At 44.5% G+C, this 21,375-nt stretch overlaps 1 protein-coding gene across 2 annotated transcripts in view; it reads left to right on the forward strand.

Moving 5' to 3' along the window:
* The window catches only part of SND1 (staphylococcal nuclease and tudor domain containing 1), a 425,720-nt gene that overhangs the window by 231,248 nt on the left and 173,097 nt on the right, over positions 1–21,375 (forward strand). For both annotated transcript variants that reach the window (XR_014066017.1, XM_081531207.1), the window contains exon 14: positions 17,128–17,200. Coding sequence is in view for 1 of the 2 variants with exons in the window: in XM_081531207.1 (XP_081387333.1) it covers positions 17,128–17,200 (73 nt within the window). In the remaining variant the exon portion in view is untranslated. The remainder of the gene's footprint in view (positions 1–17,127; positions 17,201–21,375) is intronic.

Genomic DNA, 21,375 nt, shown 5'->3' on the forward strand with positions numbered 1-21,375 from the left:
TTACCACCTCTAGACCTTTCGTCATGTACAAAGGAAATGAAAACATTTATTAGGGAATGAGTTTGGGTGTCACACTTCTGACAGCTGGCAGGAAAGCGTTTGTGAGAAGCCCCGTGACATTTTCCTTTTGTCCTTCATCCCTGTGGCTGGTTGCCCCAAGGACATGCATGCTGCTCAGCAGTATTTCTTAGCAGGGACCTTCCTCAGGGTTCTTTCTCGTAGGGCCTTCTGTCACTGGACAGGGCTGGGAGCAACCCAGCCTAGCCTTCCCAGGAAACAGCAAGAGCTCAGTGACCATTGCTGGATCCCTGTTCTGATCCAGAGCTCAGCAGACGGCTGGACTCTACCAAGATATACCCATTGTTTCAGAGTGGCTTTAGATACTTGTCTCATGCAGACACTTTCCTGTGACCTAGGAGTTTGTCCTAGAAGTTTGTTAGCTGCCAGCCTGTACTCCACGGTTCAAGGAGGAATGAGTTTGAGCCCGTGGTATCTGTACCTCAGATTTCGTCCCTGACATCACTTCTGTTGCTCTTTGGCCCAGAACATTGACCTGATAGGAGACATTTACCTCTTAACACCATGTCACATCCTGATGGATAGGACATCTCTAGGATGTCACACGACATCAGCTAAGAGAGCAGCCTGTCGCATTGCTGTGGCTTTTTGGATTCTTTTCTTGTGGGATTTTCCCCGGAGGACCTGCCTGAGACTTCATTCTTAAGCACAAAGTTCAGTGTCTTTGGTTGTTGAATGTCTAGTGTAAAATAATACGACGTGGACTTCCCTGGTGGTCTAGTAGCTGTGACTCTCTGCTCCAATGCAGGGGGCCCAGGTTCAATCCGTGATCAGGGGAACTAGATCCCACATGCTATAACTAAGACCCGATGCAACCAAATAAATACATTAAAATATTAAAAAATAATAATACAATGTGTAGCCCATAATTGATGCTTCTCTTCGATCCTCCCTCACTTCTTATGCCTCTCTCCCTGCCTGTGTTACCATTAAGCCAATGGGTTGAAAGGACCCATAGCAGGAAATGCAGCTCCACATTTCAAGTACTTTTGCTTGCCATTCTAGGAAATGGGCAATGATTAGACTGTTCTTTATGTGGGATTCGGGGGTGGGTTCTTGCTGGGCATGCTCCGTTGGTCTGACAGTATCCTGAAGAAGCAGTCATGCCTTGCCAGCATAGCAGGAGCCCTTAGCCATTCCATGGGATCTCGAGTCCCATTTTCCGCTCTGCCTTCTCTCCGCCACTAGTGAGTGTTTAACTCTGACAGGCAGGTAAGCATGAAAATAATTTGCCTAGCTGCTCTGGAAAGTGAGGCCACAGCAAGCTCTTATTAGGCTGTCGGAAGTAGCTGTGTTGTGCTCTAATGTTTAATGAGTATGCAGAGTTGGTGAAATTTTTTAGGTTTTAAGAAGAAAACAGTCTGGTTCTCATTTTGAGCTGATGGAATGTAACAAGATGCTTGCCTGTTAAAGCAATGAGCTGCCTAGAGATAATTGTGTTGAAAGCCACCGCTTTCAGACCGATGGTGGAAAAACCAGCTTTGGGGCCACGGCCCTGTGGCAGGTTGACTAAACAAAGGGCAGTCAAGTGATTCCCCTGGCTGGTGAGGCACTGCCATGAGGCAGCACACACCTCACGACGCGTTAGAAGTGGCCTGTGTGACCCGCGAGTGAGTCCTCCTCGGGAGCAGTACTGTCCATGAGCCCCAGGAAGGTGGCCCCATGCCATCTTCTAGATGCCAACCCCAGCGAGAAAGACAGGAACACCTGCCAGATAGGAATAGTGGCCTTATAGCCATTGAAGACTATTTTCAGTGCAGAATGCAAACACCGCCCCCCAACCCCACTCCCTGCCTTTGGGAAAATGCTAGTCGACCTTATTGCAAGAGCACCTCTTTTCTGAACACTGCTTTATCTTAGGTCGCCCTCATTCGCACTCCGGCCCCTAGGAGACATTCCCTCTGTCACCTCAGCACTTCTGTGCTCATGTCATGTTATAACATGTCAGAGCGCTTTGTGCTTACTGCCTCTGCCCCTTACCCTGCCTGTCTTGTGAATGTGATCTGAGTTCACATTCTGTCTGAGTTCACCTATCTATCTAGTTCCCCTGGATAGATAAGCTGTATTTTTTTTCCCAATTGAACTCGGCCTTGTAATTTTATGTCCCAATCCATGTGGTTCCTCCATCCCCCAGCTGAGTGTCCTCTGCAGATCTCATTAGCAAGTTGTTTACTCCTTTCCTTGGCCCTGAATAGAACCCCTAAACAAGAATGGCTGTGCTGTTGACCCCCTGTCTTTCACCGCCTGGACTGTCACTTAACTGTCTTTTGTTTGTCATCCTGCAGCCACTTTTTAATCTTCAGAGATTGTGTACTGAACCACGCCAATTTGAATTAATTTCCCAAGTAAAATTTCTGGAGGTACTGTATCTAATGCTTTAGCAAAGGCCGAATGAATAACATCTGCTGTGTTCAGGGCAAGTCACTCATCTTGGAACTCTTTGAATGAATAATAAGTGGGTGAAGGTAACATGGCAAGGCCAGCAGTCATCTTGAGTCACCCAAGAATGGTGATTCTGAGACACTTTCTGTCCCTGAGCCCCAGATCCCCATTTTCCTCTCTGGTTGTCACTAGTGGTCTTGGCCATGGTGCCCAGTGCTCTTCCAATGACTTGGCTTCCCAGAGCGCTGCTCAGCCATTAATCCTTTTAGAGAAATGTTGTAAGCTTTGGGGAAAGGGCAGCCTGTTAACTCGGCTGACTCTTTGGGTCAGCACAGCTGCCTGTGCAGGAGCTGATGAGCCCTGCCTCCCCTGCTTCCTCTGTGAGGGGATATGATCTGCCGACCTTTCTCAGATCATCTGATGGGAGCTCAGGGAATGACGTGTCAGGTGCACATCAGGAGAGCGGGTGAGACAGAAGAAGAAGAAGAATGCCAGTTTGCAGCTCCCTATGCTTTCAAGCATATCCACCTGCCCGCCAGAAACGAGCTCACTGTACCCTCCGCAGCTCTGTTCTGTGTGCGCCTGACGCTTTGCGGCGCCTTCATTCAAATGGCACTTTGCTTTTGGGAAACCCTCAATACACCTCAAACACAGGGCGCATCTTGAGGAAGCCACATCTTTTTTTGTTTAAAGGACAATGAACCCCTAATTCCTGGCAGGCGGCCTTCCTTTCTAGTTCACTTGTCTATCATTGGCTGCCTCTTCCCTCCTTACCTTGTGTCCCAGCAAGATAAGGGCTTGGCACTTTTGTGTGTATTTTTGGGCCTCACTTCTCTCGTGGGCTCCATTGGAAAAACCCTTGGTTGTGTCCCAGCCTTGAGAGCTCCAGTGTGTGTCCTTGACATTTTTAGTAAAAAGAACTTGGGTACAGCTGACCCACACTTTCTGATGACTCTCCTGAACTTGGTGCCCTCTGTTAGGGACATCACATGGTCTCTTTTGGCAAGTGTGTCGTTTTTTTCTGCACCATTCTAATTTTTCACTCCCATACTGACTTCCCAACACTTCTCATTCTTGTCTGACTTCAGTATTTCTTGGCCAGTGGGCTTGGCTGCTTTGTCTATCTTGACAAAGTATTCTAAGCTGAAGGCAGGGCTCTGACTCCTACTGGGAGTCACATATCTTTCCGAGATATTTCCAAGATACTGGGTCATTCATTATAGGGACCCTTCTTATTTTCTAAGGTATTACAGTCTCTCAAATTCTGTGTGTTTGATATAACACATCCTGTTTTCTTTTAAATAGTACAGAATGTGAATTCCCCTAGTGTTCTACAGGTCTTCCTGGTGAACTTTTGTGGAACTCATTATGGACACTAAAGATAAGCTCATAACGCGTGGAGTCAAAGCCTGGCTGTGTGGCCTGTTTTCCTTGGACATCCCAACCTGTAGGATATCACCTGTCTGCATTCTCCTGAAGCTACTTTATATTAAAATGTAATATTTTAAGGTTTCCTGGAAACTTACTCTGTGATTCATTGCAGGAAAACACAGAAGTTGTTCAGAAGTTGGGGCTTTATTCCTTTAAGGCATCTTTTAATTCTAAGATTTTGTGATTTCAAGATAGGCTGTATATATTCAGAAAAGAAATTGATGCCCCAACTTGACAGTGGGAAAGCAATTGTATTGAACAACCTAGGGTCTGAGCAGATTTAAATGAATTTAGATTCATTCTGGACATACATAATGAGGTTAGGGTTATCTCGGGAGAAGAGAAGAGGGCAGGCTCTTATCTTTCCCTGTTCTCTTCCTCGCCAAGCACACTGCAGATTAAGGAAACTGGGAGGCCGTCCCCCTTCTTGGCGAGGCAAGCACGAGCCTGCCCGTCTCAACTCTGTGTGGACTCCGTGTCCTCCCCAGCCCTGCAGGGAGTCCTGTTTCTGATGGCCACTTTGCTTTTCTTTAAAAACAAAAACAACTAGTGTTCCTGCCTTGCCAACTTTGGCATCTCTAGTCTCTCAGCCCTATAGATACCAGTCAGGGAAGGACAGAGGATGAGATGGTTGGATGGCATCACTGACTCAATGGCCATTAGTTTGAGCAAACTCCGAAAGATAGTGAAGGATGTGGAAGCCTGGCGGGCTGCAGTTCATGGGGTCGCAGAGTCAGACACATCATAGCGACTGGACAGTAACAGCATTAAAATCCTATCAGCTCTCTCTTGCTTTTACCCAGCGTGGTTGACAGCACCCTCCTTATTGTGGAGTTCTCTCAGCTTGAACCTCCAGGAAATCTGTGTTGGCATTTCCATCACAGACTTTGATGAGAAGGCTATAAACTTAACTCTTTCCTAGGCCAACACCTGTAGTCATTATTAAGAGGGAAACTGTTTCAAGTAAAGGTCTCTCTTGGTGATACAGTTACCGAGTCTGCAGTGGGCTTGTGGCAGTGAATTGTAAATACATTTTACATTTCTGTTGAAGTACTTTCAATACCACTGGGAGAGAAATGTGCTTGAGCTCCCACTCCTGATTCAGTCAGAGCAGCTCCACTTTTTTCCCCTTGATTTATAGAGGGATTTTCCCACAAAATTTTAATAGGTGGAGGAAAAAAATGCCTTGTGCTTAGACAAACACAAAACGGTTTGATAAGGTATTTCCTATCTGTGCTTTCAATTTAACTGGCATTTTCAATGCTGGTTATGAATGAAATGTGAAGAATTACTCACCAGCACTTTTTTGCTTTCTATTGCTTTAATTGGAAGAGGTCAGCATTGCTGGGTTGACACAGTTTTGACTTGTGAAATGCCTTGGTATGAAGCAGATTTCATCTTCCTACCAATCCAGTGAGAAAACTGGTGTTGAGGTTGAATCTGTTTTTCGAAAATTTGAAACTAATATATCCTATCACAATGTAGAGACTGCATGAGTTAACCAGTTCTCCAAAGAAAATAAATCATTCCTCTAGTGGGTACAGTTGTTCAGGCTGGTTTTCTCTCGCACATGATGGCTTTGCATTCATTCCTTTCTTTGCCATTTTCTTGAGTGTATCCTGGGTCCTAGGCACTGGGGATAATGGTGGTGAAGAAAAAAGATACCAGACTGAAGCCTTACAAAGCATGCAGTCTTGGAGGGGCACGCGTTAAATAATTGAATAGGGCCTCTGGGTGTTGCTATTTTTCCTATTCTCATTTTCTTACCTGTTTTCTTAGCCCCTCCTTTTTTTCCCTCTGCATCATTAACACTGCCCTCCTTACGTCTTTTTTATTCCTTTTCTTATTTCTATTAAATTTTCCCATGAGGACACCTCCCTGAAACTCATCTCTTCCATCCAACCTCTGTTCTGTCAGTTGTTTAATGGTACAGCTTTAAATAAACCAAGATTTCACACTTTCAATCTAATGACCTAACCAAGTGAACATTCTCTTTGGATAAAACTAGATCCTACCGAATAGTGCTGAAAACCAGAGCTTTGATTTGAAGTTTTTCTCTTCCCTTCCTGTAGCACCAGAGTGCAGGTGGGTTTTTGTAGCCTAGAGTCATAGAAAGCTGGAGTTGGGTAATTTGTCTGCTGCCCTCTTCACCTGGCTGTGTTACAGGATGCTGGTACAGATTGGATGCCAGCTCGAGAAGGAGACTGGTCTTTGTCTTAAGTAACTGCTTCTTTTTCTCCCATAACCCCAAATGTGCACACCCCACCGGATTGAGGGCTTGCCTGTAGGTGGCACAGCCAGAGGTTGCTAATGAGATTCAGCACGCGTCAGTGTTGGGGGGTTTCACCGTGGGGGAGTAGGACACATCAGCTCCTGCAAGTGGATGTGGTAACAGGAAAATGCATTACAAGAGCGGGTGTGGGGAAGTGATTTGACGATACAGCTGAATGTGGGGAAATTTAGCTTTTCCCTTTCTTCAGAAGAGATGATGCACTCAACATCCAAATAGCAGTAATCAATCTGCATTTAAGGCAGCACAAATGGCTGCTTCTGGAGAGCTGTATAATATCTCCATTTCCAAATAATTTTCTGTTTCAGGATATTAAGAGGATCTGTTCACTCTTCATCCTGTCTTTCCTCCCGACTCCCAGTTCTAACCCATACTACTCAAGCTGTGACACTCGTCTGAATGATTAGTGTGAGGGGTTTGGGGTAAAGTCAGAACCCATGAGCTTTAGCTCCTATGTGTACACAAGGTATGGGCAGTCAAATCATGAACTCGTAGTAAGAAGTCCTCATCGGCCAGTCTTTTCTGTAATTATTAACGTGCACTGGTTGTATTCTTTCAGAGGAAGATGTTCTTGACTAACATTTTTAGTTAATTTGGTGTTCGCTGCCCCTTCCCACCCAGCTGTGACCATTTATGTGCCCGCAGCACCTCGTCCATTTTCCACCATCTTCTTTGGCTAAAAGGCTCTTGCTCCTCTCAGATAGCCCCTAAGTATTTGAGGTTTCAAAATAGTTCCAACATATTTCAAAATACATTTGAAGATTATCATACTGGGAATATAATTTTAATCCCAAATAAATACGTTGTACCAATAAAGCGATAACATTTGATCATTGCCATTTTTGAATGTCTCCTAACTTGATTCCCTAAGCCACTCATTCTCACAGTCTGGTCCTCAGACCAGCAACATCATTTTCACCTGGGAGCTTGTTAGAAATGTGAATTCTCAGGTCTTGCCCACATCTTCCTGTCCTAAACCTATGGAAACAGAAACTGGAATTCAGCCCCAGCCATCTCTTTTTACACGTCCTTCAGGGAATTCTAACACACACTAAAATTCGAGAACCACTGCCCTAAACAATTCTTAACTACTTTTTTTTTTTTAAGAAAAAAATCAAAATTGTTTCCTTTCTGCAGCACATTAATAATTTAGTAGTTGGAATTGTAACCGTTAAGTAAAGGTAATAGAGGCTGAGGCATGGATGGGATCAGCTTTGGATCTCTCTGGACTCCTGTCCTCGTGGTGCTTTCCCAGCAGCCACACTGGTTTCTCAGCAAGCCTGTTGACTAGCTCTGTATTCCCTTTAATTCCTCTTTCCCCTTCCTCATACCCTGCATTTGTGACTCTTTAACCAGATTCCTTCTGAGTAGCCTCTACCAGCTCTTGGCTAATTTAACGTGAAATCATCTTGAGAGTTGCTGTTCTCACATGATTTGCCTCCTCTGTGGTATCAGGGGGCAGAGTGGTTGGGGAGCTGAGTCTCTATTACAGACGTCACTCTATTTTTGCTCTAATCCTTGGAAATCACTCCGGAGAACTGGAGTTCAAATAATTAATCACTGATACATCAATGCCCAGAATTTTATAGCTGCTAGTGAGAGAGAAATCTCCTTCAGAGCTTTCTTTCATTTGTAGGTCTCTTTGCATCTTAAGTTTCCTGTAAATTCCCTCATGTGAATGTGATCTTCTGTGCTGCCCCCCAACTCCCCTCCTCCAGCTCTGGGCCCAGAAGTTGAGTAGGCTTACTTCCCATGCCTCTTGCTTCTGTGTCAATTTCAGAGAGCCAGATCTGTAGCGGGTGGCAGTGAATCTTTTCCAGCAGGTCCCTATAAATGTACTCACATTGGAAAAACCATTTTCCCAGCAGTAAGTCTATTGCGTCTTTTGACTGAGTAAAAGGCATTAAATTTTTCTCTGATGTGTTGTTTTTACAGTAACAAATAGCAGGTGCGTTGGAGGAAAAAGCAAAAACGCATCGTCTGGTGGGGATGTGGATGAGCAAGGAAATAATTGTGAACATCGTGATAAGCATGGAGATTGCAGTGGGCATATGGGATGCGTGGGAACGAGCACCTAAATTGAAGGGTTTATCCACAAATAAGAGTCCACAAGCCAAGGCATGCTCTGTCTGGGTTGCCTGGGGAAAGGAGGTGAAAAACAGGACTAGTGCTTCACTGACCCATGGCACAGCCATCCCGATTACATGAATTTAGTCTAAGGAATAATTAGTAAGGTGCCTGACAGTTTAAGAGTTATTCCTTTGGCATTATTTATAGGGCTGGAAGTATTACACTGGAGTATTACAGTCACAGAGATACCCAGCAATAGACAATTGTTAAATTATTGGATGTGCATCCATGTTACATGTTTATGTGCAATGATTAGAAAATGATGTAATAAAACTAACAACACAAGGAAGTATTCATTTAGTTACTGCTTCTGAGGGGGAAAAAAAAACAATTGCTAAACTTTGCCCACAAGTTTCTTTAAGTGGGCAGGTATGGTAAAGAATCTGCCTGCCAGTGCAGGAGACGCAAGAGATGCAGGTTCAATCCCTAGGTGGGGAAGATCCCCTGGAGAAGAGAATGGCAGCCCACTTCAGTATTCTTGCTGGAAAATTACATGACAGGGGAGCCTGGTAGCCTACAGTCCGTGGAGTCACAAAGAGTCGGACGCAACTGAGCGACAGCGCACACACACACGCATGTGTGTGTCAACACTTAAAAATTATGTTAATAGTGCTTTTATCTTGAAATTGAATTATGGATTATTCTTTCTTGTACTTTCTCTGTCCTTGTATTGCCTCTGTGATAAAGACATGAAAAAATTATAAAAGCCAGTGTCATTGAGACCGTTTTCAGTTGTCATTGCCTCTAATCTTCCCTTTCTGAAGCCTTGTCCCCTCAAGAAGACTTGAGACTGATACGGACCATTTCTACCAGGTGCTACTAGTCCTGTGGCCCTAACCTGGGATAGCATCGTCTGCTCATGTTTTCATGAATCTAACGTTGTGCTGCCTGGTGGTTCTCTTCCACAGAGCTCAGTTTTCCCCTCTTAACCTGAGCACATCAGATCGCTTGTCACACCTGGCACAACAGAAATACATCTTCATTTCTTTTTACATTAGTTTTAGATGAGGTTGCCCAGAGTTCCTTGTTATTTGCTCTACTGCCTCATAAGTCCACCCACCTCCCCTTGACTGTAGGACTCAATTTCCTCCTTTCCCAACTATGTACGCTCCATCTTTTCTGCCTTATCAGTGATTCTGATTTCGTCGACAACGCAGCTGCATCATCTTAGCGCACCCGCCCCACCATTGTGCACCTGTGCCCGCTCTGCATCTCATTTTCTGAGTGTCAGGACCTGGTTGCCTCCTCCAGGTGCCAAGGAACCAGTAAAAAAGCTGAAGAAAGTGTTGCTTGCTGCTGTGTTTCACTGCTGTGTTTGTTTCAGTTGAAACTCTGTATTCATCAGTGTGAGCTGAATATACGTTACAAGATTCTTTAGAAGTTTAGCAAGTTAACTAGCTCTTTGTTCTGCTTTTCCTCCTTTTCTGTTTGAATTCTTTCCCTCTCTCCATAGTTACATACTCTGTACTACCCAGTAGGTGCTTCTGACGGTCCTGCCACTTGGTCCTGTTTTATTGTTCGTGAGAGCTGGGGCTTTACTCCCATCACTGCCTTTCAGATGGCCAACCACCTCCTCTAGCTCTCGGGGACCTAAGGAGGGGAACGCGAGGCTTCTGATCTTGATGCCCTTGTGCTTCTGCTCAGAGGGCAGGCTTTCAGCTCTTCTGCCTTGTCCCGCTCCAAGTAGCAAAACCAAGATGCCTGCGACCTGGAGCATATATCTTACCACAAATCTGCACCTCCAGGAGAGCCAACAAACTCATTCTTCTGTGCTCTATGCTCACTTTGGCATTATCCAGTCTCCAGTCTGAAATGTCTTCACACTCTGTGTTAGTCAGTGGACATTTGTTCAGCTTTACCAGGCACATGATAATTGAACTAGATGACCCTGAGTTTAAGACTATGTGAATATAGCTCTGTATTAAATACTGTAGCAAATATTAAGGCTAGAAGTCAAACCCTCAAAGGGCCCATAGCCTAGCTATAGAAATAAAGTGAATGCATGATGCAGTTCAAAAATACTGCATTGAAATTTGCAACTGGATGCTCAACTGAGTGATGCACAGACGTGTACCCATTCACATATATAATTCTACTGCTTCTGAGTAGTTCATAGATACTTCCAGTATTCAAACAGACCCCCACCTAGGACCCCTGATTTAGCACTTTGTATGTGACAGCTGTTTTATGATAGGGATGAGGTGGTGGCTACAGATAAGCTGTAATTCTTTTTTTTCTCTAGTGTGGATCTATGAATAACTTACACGTAAGGGTCTGGAGAAAATGGACCCCACTGGATTAGAAGGAGTAATGTGGAAATCGTGGGAAGACAAACGGGCCCATGAAAGCCAGGTTACACTTTCCCCTTGATGGCACAGGCTGGGGGTCTCTGTTATGGGTATAAGCAGGGGAGCAAAGTGATGAACTGATTTTGTGAAGAAGTCATGGAGCGGTTGCGTGCACTCTCAAAGGAGCCTGAGTGGATTCAATTAAAATAGTCCTGATGTTATCTTGGAATAAATTGATGTGGGCCTGGGCCAAGAGGGTTACAGCAGAGCCAAGTGAGCACAATTAGGAAGGAAGAAAGGCTTGGCTGTAGGCAAGGACGCAGAGCCGAGTTGAGGGACAGCTCGGTTTCCTGGTTAACAAGACAGTGTCGTTAAAGGGGAGTTGTCAGTCAGGGCCTCCTGATCTTGCCTCGTCATTTCCCTGTACCTCTCTGTTGTCTGCTTTCCATCACTTTGTTTCCTTTAGACCCCTTTTATGTATAAAAGTGGTTCTTTCTGTGAAACTGTTGGAGTTCCCATTCCCCAGAAAAATCCACATATATAATTCTCCTACTATTTCAGGTTGGTTCATAGATACTCCCAGCGTTTTCCCTGAAGCTCACTTATGTCACCAGGTAGAGAATTCCTAGGACTTCCGTGGTGGTCCAGTGGTTAAGACTCCATGCTTCCAATGTAGAGAGTTCTGGTTCATTCCTTGGTCGGGGAACTTAATAAAATTCCATATGCCACACTGCGTGGCCAAAAGATAAAAATAAATTTTTTTTAAATCCTTTTTTTTAAATTCTTTTTAAAGAATTAAAATTTTTAAAAATTTTAAAAAAATAAATTTTTTTAAAATTCTTTCTTTTTTTAAAGAAAAGGGACTTCCCTGTTGGTCCAGTAGCTAAGACTCCATGCCCTCATTGCAGGGGGCTTGGGTTCTATCCCTCATCAGGAAACTAGATCCAGCACGCCACAACTAAGACCCCATGCAGCCAAATAAATAACTGAATTTAATTTTTAAAAAATTCCTTATGTGGCAACTGTTTTATGATTGGGTCAAGGCTGGCTCTAACCATACATACTTTAAACTTTTTTTGTAAACTTACAAAAATATTCAGAATACCAGTCTACTGTTGTTGTGTTGAAATTAAGGTCATGGCCTCTTTGCCACAAGATGAACTGATGACTCAGGATGTCAGTGGTGCTAAGGCTTGTGCCTTGGAGATGGAGGCTTTTCTGCAAGGGGCCCCAGAACAGAAGAGCAAACTGTTTCTTTGTACAGAGTGTTAGGTTCTAATCGTTTTATGCTATGTAGTGGGCTAATCTCCCTTTTAACAACACCCATGTCTGCCTTTGCAGAGTTGATGGTTTTATCTTCTAATGGGAAGGCAGTAGCATCTCATACAGGAGAATTTCAAACTTGGCAAGAAGAGAAGCGTTTTCTGCCGATCTGAATGGGGTTCCCGTCCCATGCTATAGCTTCTAGAAGCTTCTAGAAGCAAACCTAAAAAGCTGAGTTTTCATCCCTCTTCTTTACTGTTGCCTCTGTGTATGTGTGCAGACGTTACTCACTTTTCCCGGCTGGCGATGATTTCTATCCATTATTGACACTGCTGGTCGTTGCCATCTTTGTGCTGCAGCTGCTTGGAGAAGAAAGCCTCCAACAGGAGCAGGCTGCGTTCTGCCCCACTGCTTCCTTTCTCCCGGCCGGCCTGAGCTCCAGCCTGCCTTTGTGAGAAAGCAGCTATTAAGCAGACACAGCAGGCGAAGTTTAGAAGTCAGGAGTTTCATTCCTTGCCTAATGAAAAGGGATGTTGAGCCGTGGTTTCAGCCTGCAGGAAGCGTGGGGAGAGGAGTCGCTGTTTGCTCAGTGAAGCGGGCATCGGTGGAGAGCAAACCCACTACCTTCTATACCCTCCCAGGTCTTAAAGTAAGAGCGCCCCCAAACCTAGGCCACAGAGGCTGTATTATATAAGATACGGAGATTGCCCCACCGAGAAGTCATGACAAGGCAGCAGAAGCAGGATCTCGTTTTCATTTTCTGTATGTACAGCTGTTAGTAGACAGGCATGTCATATATGCACTTTGCATCCTGGAAGAAAAAGGTACATAGTATATTCCTTTCGAGAACAGTATTGTGGTGAGCCTACCGCTCTTGGTGTTTGCTCCTTACTTCTTTGAGATAAGAGCAGGTATTTCTGCACTGGGTCGTTCCCCCAGATCCTCTCTCTCTAGAAGCCCTTGTGTCAGACTGACGGAGGTTTTTTGGGGATGGCTCACCCGGGGTCCTTTCTGCAGCAGTGGGCAAACAAGGACCAAAGCAACCGCAGCACAGGGCAGGAGACCATTTAGCAACTTTGTCAGTGAGCCCTCACACTGTTCAGCCTGGGTCCAGTGTACCATTTACTCTTTAGAGGTTGTCTTGGTCAGGCAGCGTTTGTAGTTAGTATCTACAGATAATAATACAGACTTTCACTTTTGCCTCTGTTTTGTTAAGAACTAACAATAAGAACTATTTCTCAGCTTAAGTATGATCTGTTGTTTAGTCGCTCAGTCGTGTCTGATTCTTTGCGACCCCATGGACTATTGCCTGCCAGGCTCCTCTGTCCATGGGATTTCCCAGGCAAGAATACTGGAATGCATTGCCATTTCCTTTTCCAGAGCATCTTCCTGACCCAAGGGTTGGACCCGGATCTCCTGCATTTCAGATAGATTCTTTACCACTGAGCCACCTGGGAAGTCCTTAAATATGATATTGCCTCCTGAATGTAAATGAAATTTACAAAATGTGCCTGAAATCTTATCTAATTTAGCAATTGTACCTAAGTATAAAAAGATGAAGTCTTTGAAGGTTTTTCCAAAATTAATGCCTGAATGCAACCAAGTATCTAATAATAGTCTTTTTAGGAACAAGATAAGCAGCCTACTCAAACTCACGTCCATCACGTTAGTGATGCCATCCAACCATATCATCCTCCGTCGTCCCTTCTCCTCCGCCTTCAGTCTTTCCCAGCATCAGGGTCTTTTCCAATGAGTTGGTTCTTCACATCAGGTGGCCAGAGTATTGGAGTTTCAGGCTTCAGCATCAGTCCTTCCAATGAATATTCAGGACTGATTTCCTTTAGGATGGCCTGGTTGGATCTCCTTGCAGTCCAAGGGACTCTCAAGAGTCTTCTCCAACACCACAATTCAAAAGCATCATTCTTCAGTGCTCAACTTTCTTTAGAGTCCAACTCGCACATCATCCATGCAGGACTACTGGAAAAACAATAGCCTTGACTAGACGGACCTTTGTTGGCAAAGTAATGTCTCTGCTTTTTAATATGCTGTCTAGGTTGGTCATAAGTTTTCTTCCAAGGAGCAAGCATCTTTTAATTTCATGGCTGCAGTCATCATCGGAGAAGACAATAGCACCCCACTTCAGTGTTCTTGCCTGGAGAATCCCAGGGATGGAGGAGCCTGGTGGGCTGCTGTCTCTGGGGTCGCACAGTCAGACACGACTAAAGAGATTTAGCAGCAGCAGCAGCAGTAGTAACCATCTGCAGTGATTTTGGACCCCAAGAAAATAAAGTCTGTCACTATTTCCATTGTTTCCCCATCTATTTGCCATGAAGTGATGGGACCGTATGCCATGATCTTAGTTTTTTAAATGTTGAGTTTTAAGCCAACTTTTTCACTCTCCTCTTTCACTTTTATCAAGAGACTCTAGTTCCTCTTCACTTTCTGCCATAAGGGTGGTGTCATGCGTATCTGAGGTTATTGATATTTCTCCCAGCAATCTTTATTCCAGCTTGTGCTTCAGCCAGTCTGGCATTTTGCGTGATGTACTCTGCATATAAGTTAAATAAGCAGTGTGACAATATACAGCCTTGACATGCTCCTTTCCAGTTTGGAACCAGTCCGTTGTTCCATGTAAGGTTCTAACTGTTGCTTTTTGACCTGCACACAGGTTTCACAGGAGGCAGGTCAGGTGGTCTGGTATTCCCATCTCTTGAAGGATTTTCCACAGTTTGTTGTGATCCACATAGTCAAAGGCTGTAGTGTAGACAATGAAGCAGAAGTAGATGTTTTTCTGAAATTCTCTTGCTTTTTCTATGATCCAAAGGATGGTGGCAATTTGATCTCTAGTTCTTCTGCCTTCTTAATATTAAGACTTAATTTTAAAGAATTCTGATTTGTTTCAAATGTCATATGCATACTGTTATCCATATTTTCTGTTTGGGGTATGATGGTTTTTCCCCTTGGGGTAGTATGTTTAACCTTGGTTAAGTCCTAAATTTCTGCTTATGTCATAAAGCTCCTTTGGGATCACAGAGAGAAAGAAGAATTTTAGTTTACCACCTCCCTGCTTTTATAAAGAACCTGTTTTCTGACTTACTGCCCAGGCCCTGTTCTTTTTTCCTCATAGTATATGAGGTGCTCTCCAGCCCTCAGGAGAGGCCAGGCATTCAGCAATGTTCTCACATGAACCATCTGTTTACTGGGGGTAGGCCCATTTATTTTGGTTGTCCTGATTGTTAGAACAGGAGAGGGCTGTAGGTAATTTGTGACCCCACAGGACCTACAGAAAGCTAAGCATGCCTCGCCCTGAAGGGAGGCAACTTACAGTTGGGGGTGAGGTGAGCTTGCCTTGCCTCACAGCAAGTTTGTTCCCAAGACCCCTCCTTCGAGTTTATGGTAGCAAAATGGGGAAAGCTTGTTGGTGGCAGGGGAGACTGTAGAAACAGAACACAGTCCGGATACACACAGGGCTTAGGAGCTGAAAGAGTTGGAGGTACTATGAGTGTTGAGATCCCAAGAGACCAGGGGCTAAACCTTGAAAATCAGCCCCCATCTGTGGTCATCATCAGATTCCCTGAATGATGAAGCACTGGACTAAAATTAAATGGAGAAATTCTGACCCACTTGCAATGTCTAAAGCCCTTGCCTTGATTCAAATTCAGGAGGAACTGTGGCATTCAAGGAACTTGGGAATGTTTTCTTTCCATTAACAGTTCAGAGTAGAGCGAGTTACAGTTTTTTTAAATTCTGTATTTTGATTTCTTACCCTCATCACGAAATGGAAACTGAGTAGAAAGGGAAGTGTTTTGTTTGCTGTTTCTGAACAGAAGGTGTTTCACATAAGTTGAGTGAGAGATAGGTCCCCTGGGGGAAAAGGAGGCGAGTGATGAGGGCCATGTATGTAAGAAATGACTGTTCTACTTTGCACTCAGCAACTGCCACCCAGTTTGATTTGTGAATTGGATATAGAAAGTTAGGACTCAAGAGTAGTACCTCTAGTTCTGGTCGTTCGTGGAGCCTGAGTGTGAGGAATGCTGCAGTGTGGTTCATAGTGTGAGGGTCCGACGCCTTGACCCTGGTCTGGGCAGTTTACTTTAACACTTTCTCTGGGATATGGAAACCCTAGTAAGTCTAGTTCATGAAGCAGACACATTCCTGAATCTTCCTCTGTCCCTAAACACAAGTTCCTTACATGGCAGTATGCACAAAGTGTTAATCACTCAGTCGTGTCTGACTCTTTGCAACCCCATGGACTATAGCCTGCTCTGTCCATGGGATTTCCCAGCAAGAATCCTGGAGTGGATTGCCATTTCCTCCTCTAAGTATGCGCAAAGGTCTTGACTAATTGCTTAGCCCTGTACCATCACCTTTGAGTCTGCGGTCCTTCATTGTTACACGAGTGATCAGGTCCCTGCAGCTACCACTCAAGGAAGTAGGACGCAAAAGGTGGGAGATTGGACCAATTCAATTAGGACACAATTGGACCAATCCAGTTAGGATGCAAAAGGTGGTCAGATGTGTGTTGTAGGATCCCCTGCTAAATCCATTGTCATTACAACCTGAGACTGATTGAAAATGAGGCTTATTCTCAATTATGCGTCTTTGCTAATTTCTTCCCGATTTATTTATTATTTATTCACCATGCTACACAGCTTGCATGATCTCAGTTACCCAATCAGGGATTGATCCCAGGTCAGGCAGTGAAAGCACTGCATTCTTATCACTGGACCTCCAAGAAATGCCCTTCTTCCCCAATATTAAAAAGACTTCTGTACAATATTGCTTCATTCAGGGCAATTTATCTTTTTACCTGGGAGAAACTTATTTCCATTAGAATTGGAACGCTAGGTACATATATTGCATTGAAAATGTTTCATGTGATTAAACCCAGAAAGAAACATTATTACTTCCAGAAACATTATTACTTCTGTTTTTTAGGAATGCGCTCTTCCAACTGATTCTTCTTTTATGCCTGGAACAATGCCTTTCATTTGGACACAAGTTAGGGAGCTCTCTCTGATAACAAGGCAAACAGCTGGCCAGTAACCATGACTTGGTTACTGGGCTTAGGGGAAGAGCAGACGTGTACCCTCCCCAGCATGGAATGTTCTGGACAACACTAGCTACTCAGCAGTGTGCCCTCTGTAGTCACACATGCCCACTGAACTGACCTCTCTGCTTGCCCCTTTTCCCACCCTCCTTACCCCTTCCCACTGTGGTTTGTATTTTCATTGGGCTTTTTTTTTTCTTCCTCTTCCTTTACAGAGCTATTAAGAACGGCAAAGGATTGCATAGCAAGAAGGAAGTGCCTATCCACCGGGTCGCAGACATATCTGGGGTGAGTTGTGTCGTTGAATGGAGCCATGTGACTTCGAGGCGCCAAGAGCTTGGCTGCTGCTTCACTGAAGGGCCTCCGCTTATGTGTTTTCTGTAGCTCATTTGTTTTCAGGCACTGAATGTGAGTTTTTCCATGGCTTCTGCTAATGCCTCTGTAGAGATCCTGTTTTATTCTCTGGGAAAACAGAATTTAAACCGGGGCATAAAACCTCCCAGCTCTCCACCTGAACTTTTACTGAGTTGCTTTTCCATTTTCTTATTATCATGCGTTAGGAGATATTTCTCTCGAGTTGTGTTAAAATGAAATTACCTTAAATAAAAAAATTCCCTGTTTAATCCTGGGGCTACAAAGTCTTAGTGGAAAAAAATGTCAAATGTAGATTTTCGGACAAGTTTAGGAATTAATCCTAATGAATGAGGCTGGAAGGGTGTGAGCATCCTTTGAGCTAACAGCTCTACTAGATGATAGAAAAGAAGAGGTGATGTAGATACTTTTGAGCTGCCTAAAGACTGTGTCCAAATGACTGTTTGTGACTAGGATGTTAACTTGCATATTTAGGAACTTCTGTGTCTGAATTAGATAGCTTTGTTAGTTGAGATGGTTTATTCATTTATTCAGCAAGTGCTTATGGTGCCTGGAACTGTTCTCAACAGTGAGGATATAAAAGTGAACAGGACAGATAAAGACAGATAAGGTCCCTACATGCAGGTACTAAAGAGAGACAACAGTAGTGCCAGGGAGCAACCGCTTGAAGGAGACATAGAGCAGCCCAAGGCGGTAGTGAGGGTTCTGAGTTTGATTTTGATCAGGGGGCCAGGGAAGACCTGTTGGCTGTCAGTTTCACCCTCTGTTCCTGGGACACACACCATCCAGTTCCGCTCCCATAGTCACTAATGGGTAAGGAGGGGCTCCAGGTCTTGTGTAGAGAGAGCACATAGCCCAGGGGACATGACAGAGGAAGAGCTTGTCAGCCTCAGCTTGGACATTTGGAGAGCTTGCCCTGGGCACCAAGAAGAAAATACTATTGTAAACAGAAGCTCAGCCGAGCCCACAGCAGTGATGAATTCCAGGGTATCTTGTTCTGTTGTGTTCCCAAGCCTGACTCAGGCTCTACCTGTAGTTCCTTGCGATGGCTTCTAAACTCATCTGGCCAGCTCTCTATTGCCTGAGTGTAGTGCTCCCCTGTGGGCTTCAGTCACCGGGATTCTGTTAAACTTTCCCTCTCTGTAGCAGTCACTGTATACTACAGATAGTACAGTGTGGCCTATATTGATTGGACCTCAGTCAAGATACCACGCCACTGTTTATCAAGTGAGGTACATTGCTATGCGTCCCTCATAGCTGAAGTCTGGCTTTTGAGCTGCAAGTAACTATGTTGTATCTACTGAGGCTCATGTTTCACAGGTGGTTTTCCCTGCAAGCTGGTATCAGGACAATTTTCTCACTTGTTTACCATGCTGAGTAATTGTTCCTGTGTGTATTAATTTCTTTCTGTATCTACTGTGGCATTCTCAGCCATATTTCTTTTAATATCATTCTTCTGGTCAAATCAAAGGGTAATTTTTGTTTTGATTTTTTTAACTGCAGGGGGAAAAAGTTGTAAGATACCTATTTTGGAAAACCTAGTCGTGACTCCTGCACTGAGAGCAGATATGCCCACCCCAAAGCTCTTGTCTGGCCCCCACACCGGGGCCATCCAGAAGCTGAATTGAGCTTTGGGATGGTGCTCTGTTTTGGCCTACAGGGTTCATGTTCATGCTTAGCTTTCCCACTGGGATCGAGGTGAGGCCCTTGACGGGTTTTTGAGACAGAGTTACACTTGTTTTGGGATTGTCCTCTTGGCATCCCCAGCGTAGTGTCCTAGTGATCTTTAATGCTGTCTTTGAATCTCATGCTGCCTCCTACCTTGATGTGTTTCCTTTGTGTGTGTTTTGTGTTTTGGTAGCCATGAATCTTAGGAAACTTGTCTTCATGATCCCCCCCCTAAACTGGAGTTCAGTTTCATAACATACCTTTATTCTCTTTTCTGCCTAGATATTGGAGAATTGGTTTCCTCTTACATTGCTCAAAAATAAATGCAAGTCAAACCTCTCCACTTACCACATAAATAAAAGAGGATAGCTGGATCACGTGGGAGAGTGAAAGTGAAAAAGCTATTCCATTCAATAAATGTCAGAATGACCTTGTCCACCTTCATCACACATTATTCAGTTTAGATTAAAGGGTTTTTTTGGTGCCCTCTCTAACAGAAGAGTTTTGTCTCCCTTTTCTAACCTTCTTTCTGTCACAGTATCATGTTCAGTATGTGTGTGTTGAATTCTCTTGCGATATTTAAGTGTGATGTATGGGTCTCCGGTTTCCTGACGTGTTCTGGCAATGTTACTGAGGGACCCGTGGTCAGGTGGGGTCAGTCAGGCCAATGGTTTACATCGAGGTGAACTAACACACATTGGAATAAAGGTCATCTAATACAAACATGTGTAATGGTTTCATTAAAGTTTGTAAAAAAATTTTTTTAATCTTTGTGTCCCTCCCTCCCCTCATTGGCCACCCTCTCAGTTGCAGGCTGTGGTAAATGGCAGTGTTCGTTGAGCCAACAGTATATGCCGTATGCCACCACAATATTGACTGTGAACTGACATTCGTGCATGACTTCTCACCCCACCCCAGGACACATCCTTGGAGGAGAAAAAGACATATTTGCTCTTAATATTTTGTTTTCTAAACACACTCAAGTAATATGCTCTGTGGAGGAGGTTATATATCATGATCAGGAGACAGGTAACCCATAAACTTGTTCTAGTCTTAATGGTCTCCCACTCTTAGAGATGGGTTTCTACCCATTGTTCCTATCTCTTCTCTTCTGTTTTATAAAAACGATTTCAACAGGTCAGGGTTGGAGTGCACGAAGATGCCTCCTGTGGAGAGTTAGCAAGTGCAAGACCTGCTTGGCTGACTTCCTGCTGTGGGGAGTTAAGTAGCCAGGTGTAAGAGTGAGTGGCTGACTCTGCTTGGGCAGGTGAGATGCTGGCCTCATCCTGTGCTGAAGCAAGCAGGCCATTTCATGTGCCTCCATCAGCTTTCCCCGGGACTGGACTGGACTGATCCATGTCGGCTACCAGACATGCCTTCTGACTTGGCGTTCTCTTGTCCCCAGTTGAGCTCTTACATGAGAGCTCATTACAGTTTTTTCTTTTCTTTTTTTTTGACTTTTCAAGAATCATATGATGGCTCCCCAGTGTTTAGGTTGTGTTGGGTTTTGATTTTTGTTAATGTAGATGATTTTTGACATCGATGTCAATGGAATGTGGTGTTTTTCATAAGGTTCATGGCATCTGTAATGCCAGATGCGTGAACCTACCTTTTGACTAGGGCTAGGATGGCAACCCACTCCAATGTTCTTGCCTGGAGAATCCCAGGGACGGAGGAGCCTGGTGGGCTGCCGTCTATGGGGTCGCACAGAGTCGGACACGACTGAAGCAACTTAGCAGCAGCAGCAGGATAAACTTGACTCTTCTGCATCTCTGCTCCTGTTTTTCAGGGTATCCACAAAGGAAAAAAAAAAAATCTGGGAGTTTGGGTCCTGAAACAGTTGCTGGTTTCCTTTATTTCTGATTTTTGAAAGGTGAAGGAAATAGGCTATGACAAGCACCTGTCACCGCGGTCCTTGCTCCCCTTGTCCACTTCCCCTCCAGGCCAGGACGGTTCTGTGAGCATGAAACCCAATGAGAATCTGATCGACTTGGTGCTAGATCTGATTGCATTTGGAGAGTGGTTCTGTGGCGACTGCTTCCCTTCATTCAACCCTGTTTTCATTATTCGTGCCTTTTCTTTCTCCCTGAGCCTGTCTCCACTCCCCACCTCTCCGACACACAAAAAGTCAGAATGCGCATTAGTGGAATGTAAGGCTGTTGCTTATCTCCGGTTTATTATTGTTTTTGCTGTAGCCTGCTCTGTAATAAATACAATCTCCCGCAGATAAAATGTGCAAAACAGGCAATAAAATGTGGCTGGTGCGTGGCTTACTGTTGTTCTGGTAAATCAGACAAATCAATTATAGTTCTGAGGTAGGAGAGGGCTCCCGGCTCCTCAGGTTGCAGCCCACGGTGCACCGGTTTCTCCGTCTGCCTCCCTCCCTGGCAGTGGGCGGATCCTAGTGTCTGCTGGACTGTCCC

This window comes from Giraffa tippelskirchi, chromosome 10 (assembly GCF_054371585.1).
Source record: "Giraffa tippelskirchi isolate mGirTip1 chromosome 10, T2T-mGirTip1v1.2.pri, whole genome shotgun sequence".
NCBI lineage: Eukaryota > Metazoa > Chordata > Mammalia > Artiodactyla > Giraffidae > Giraffa > Giraffa tippelskirchi.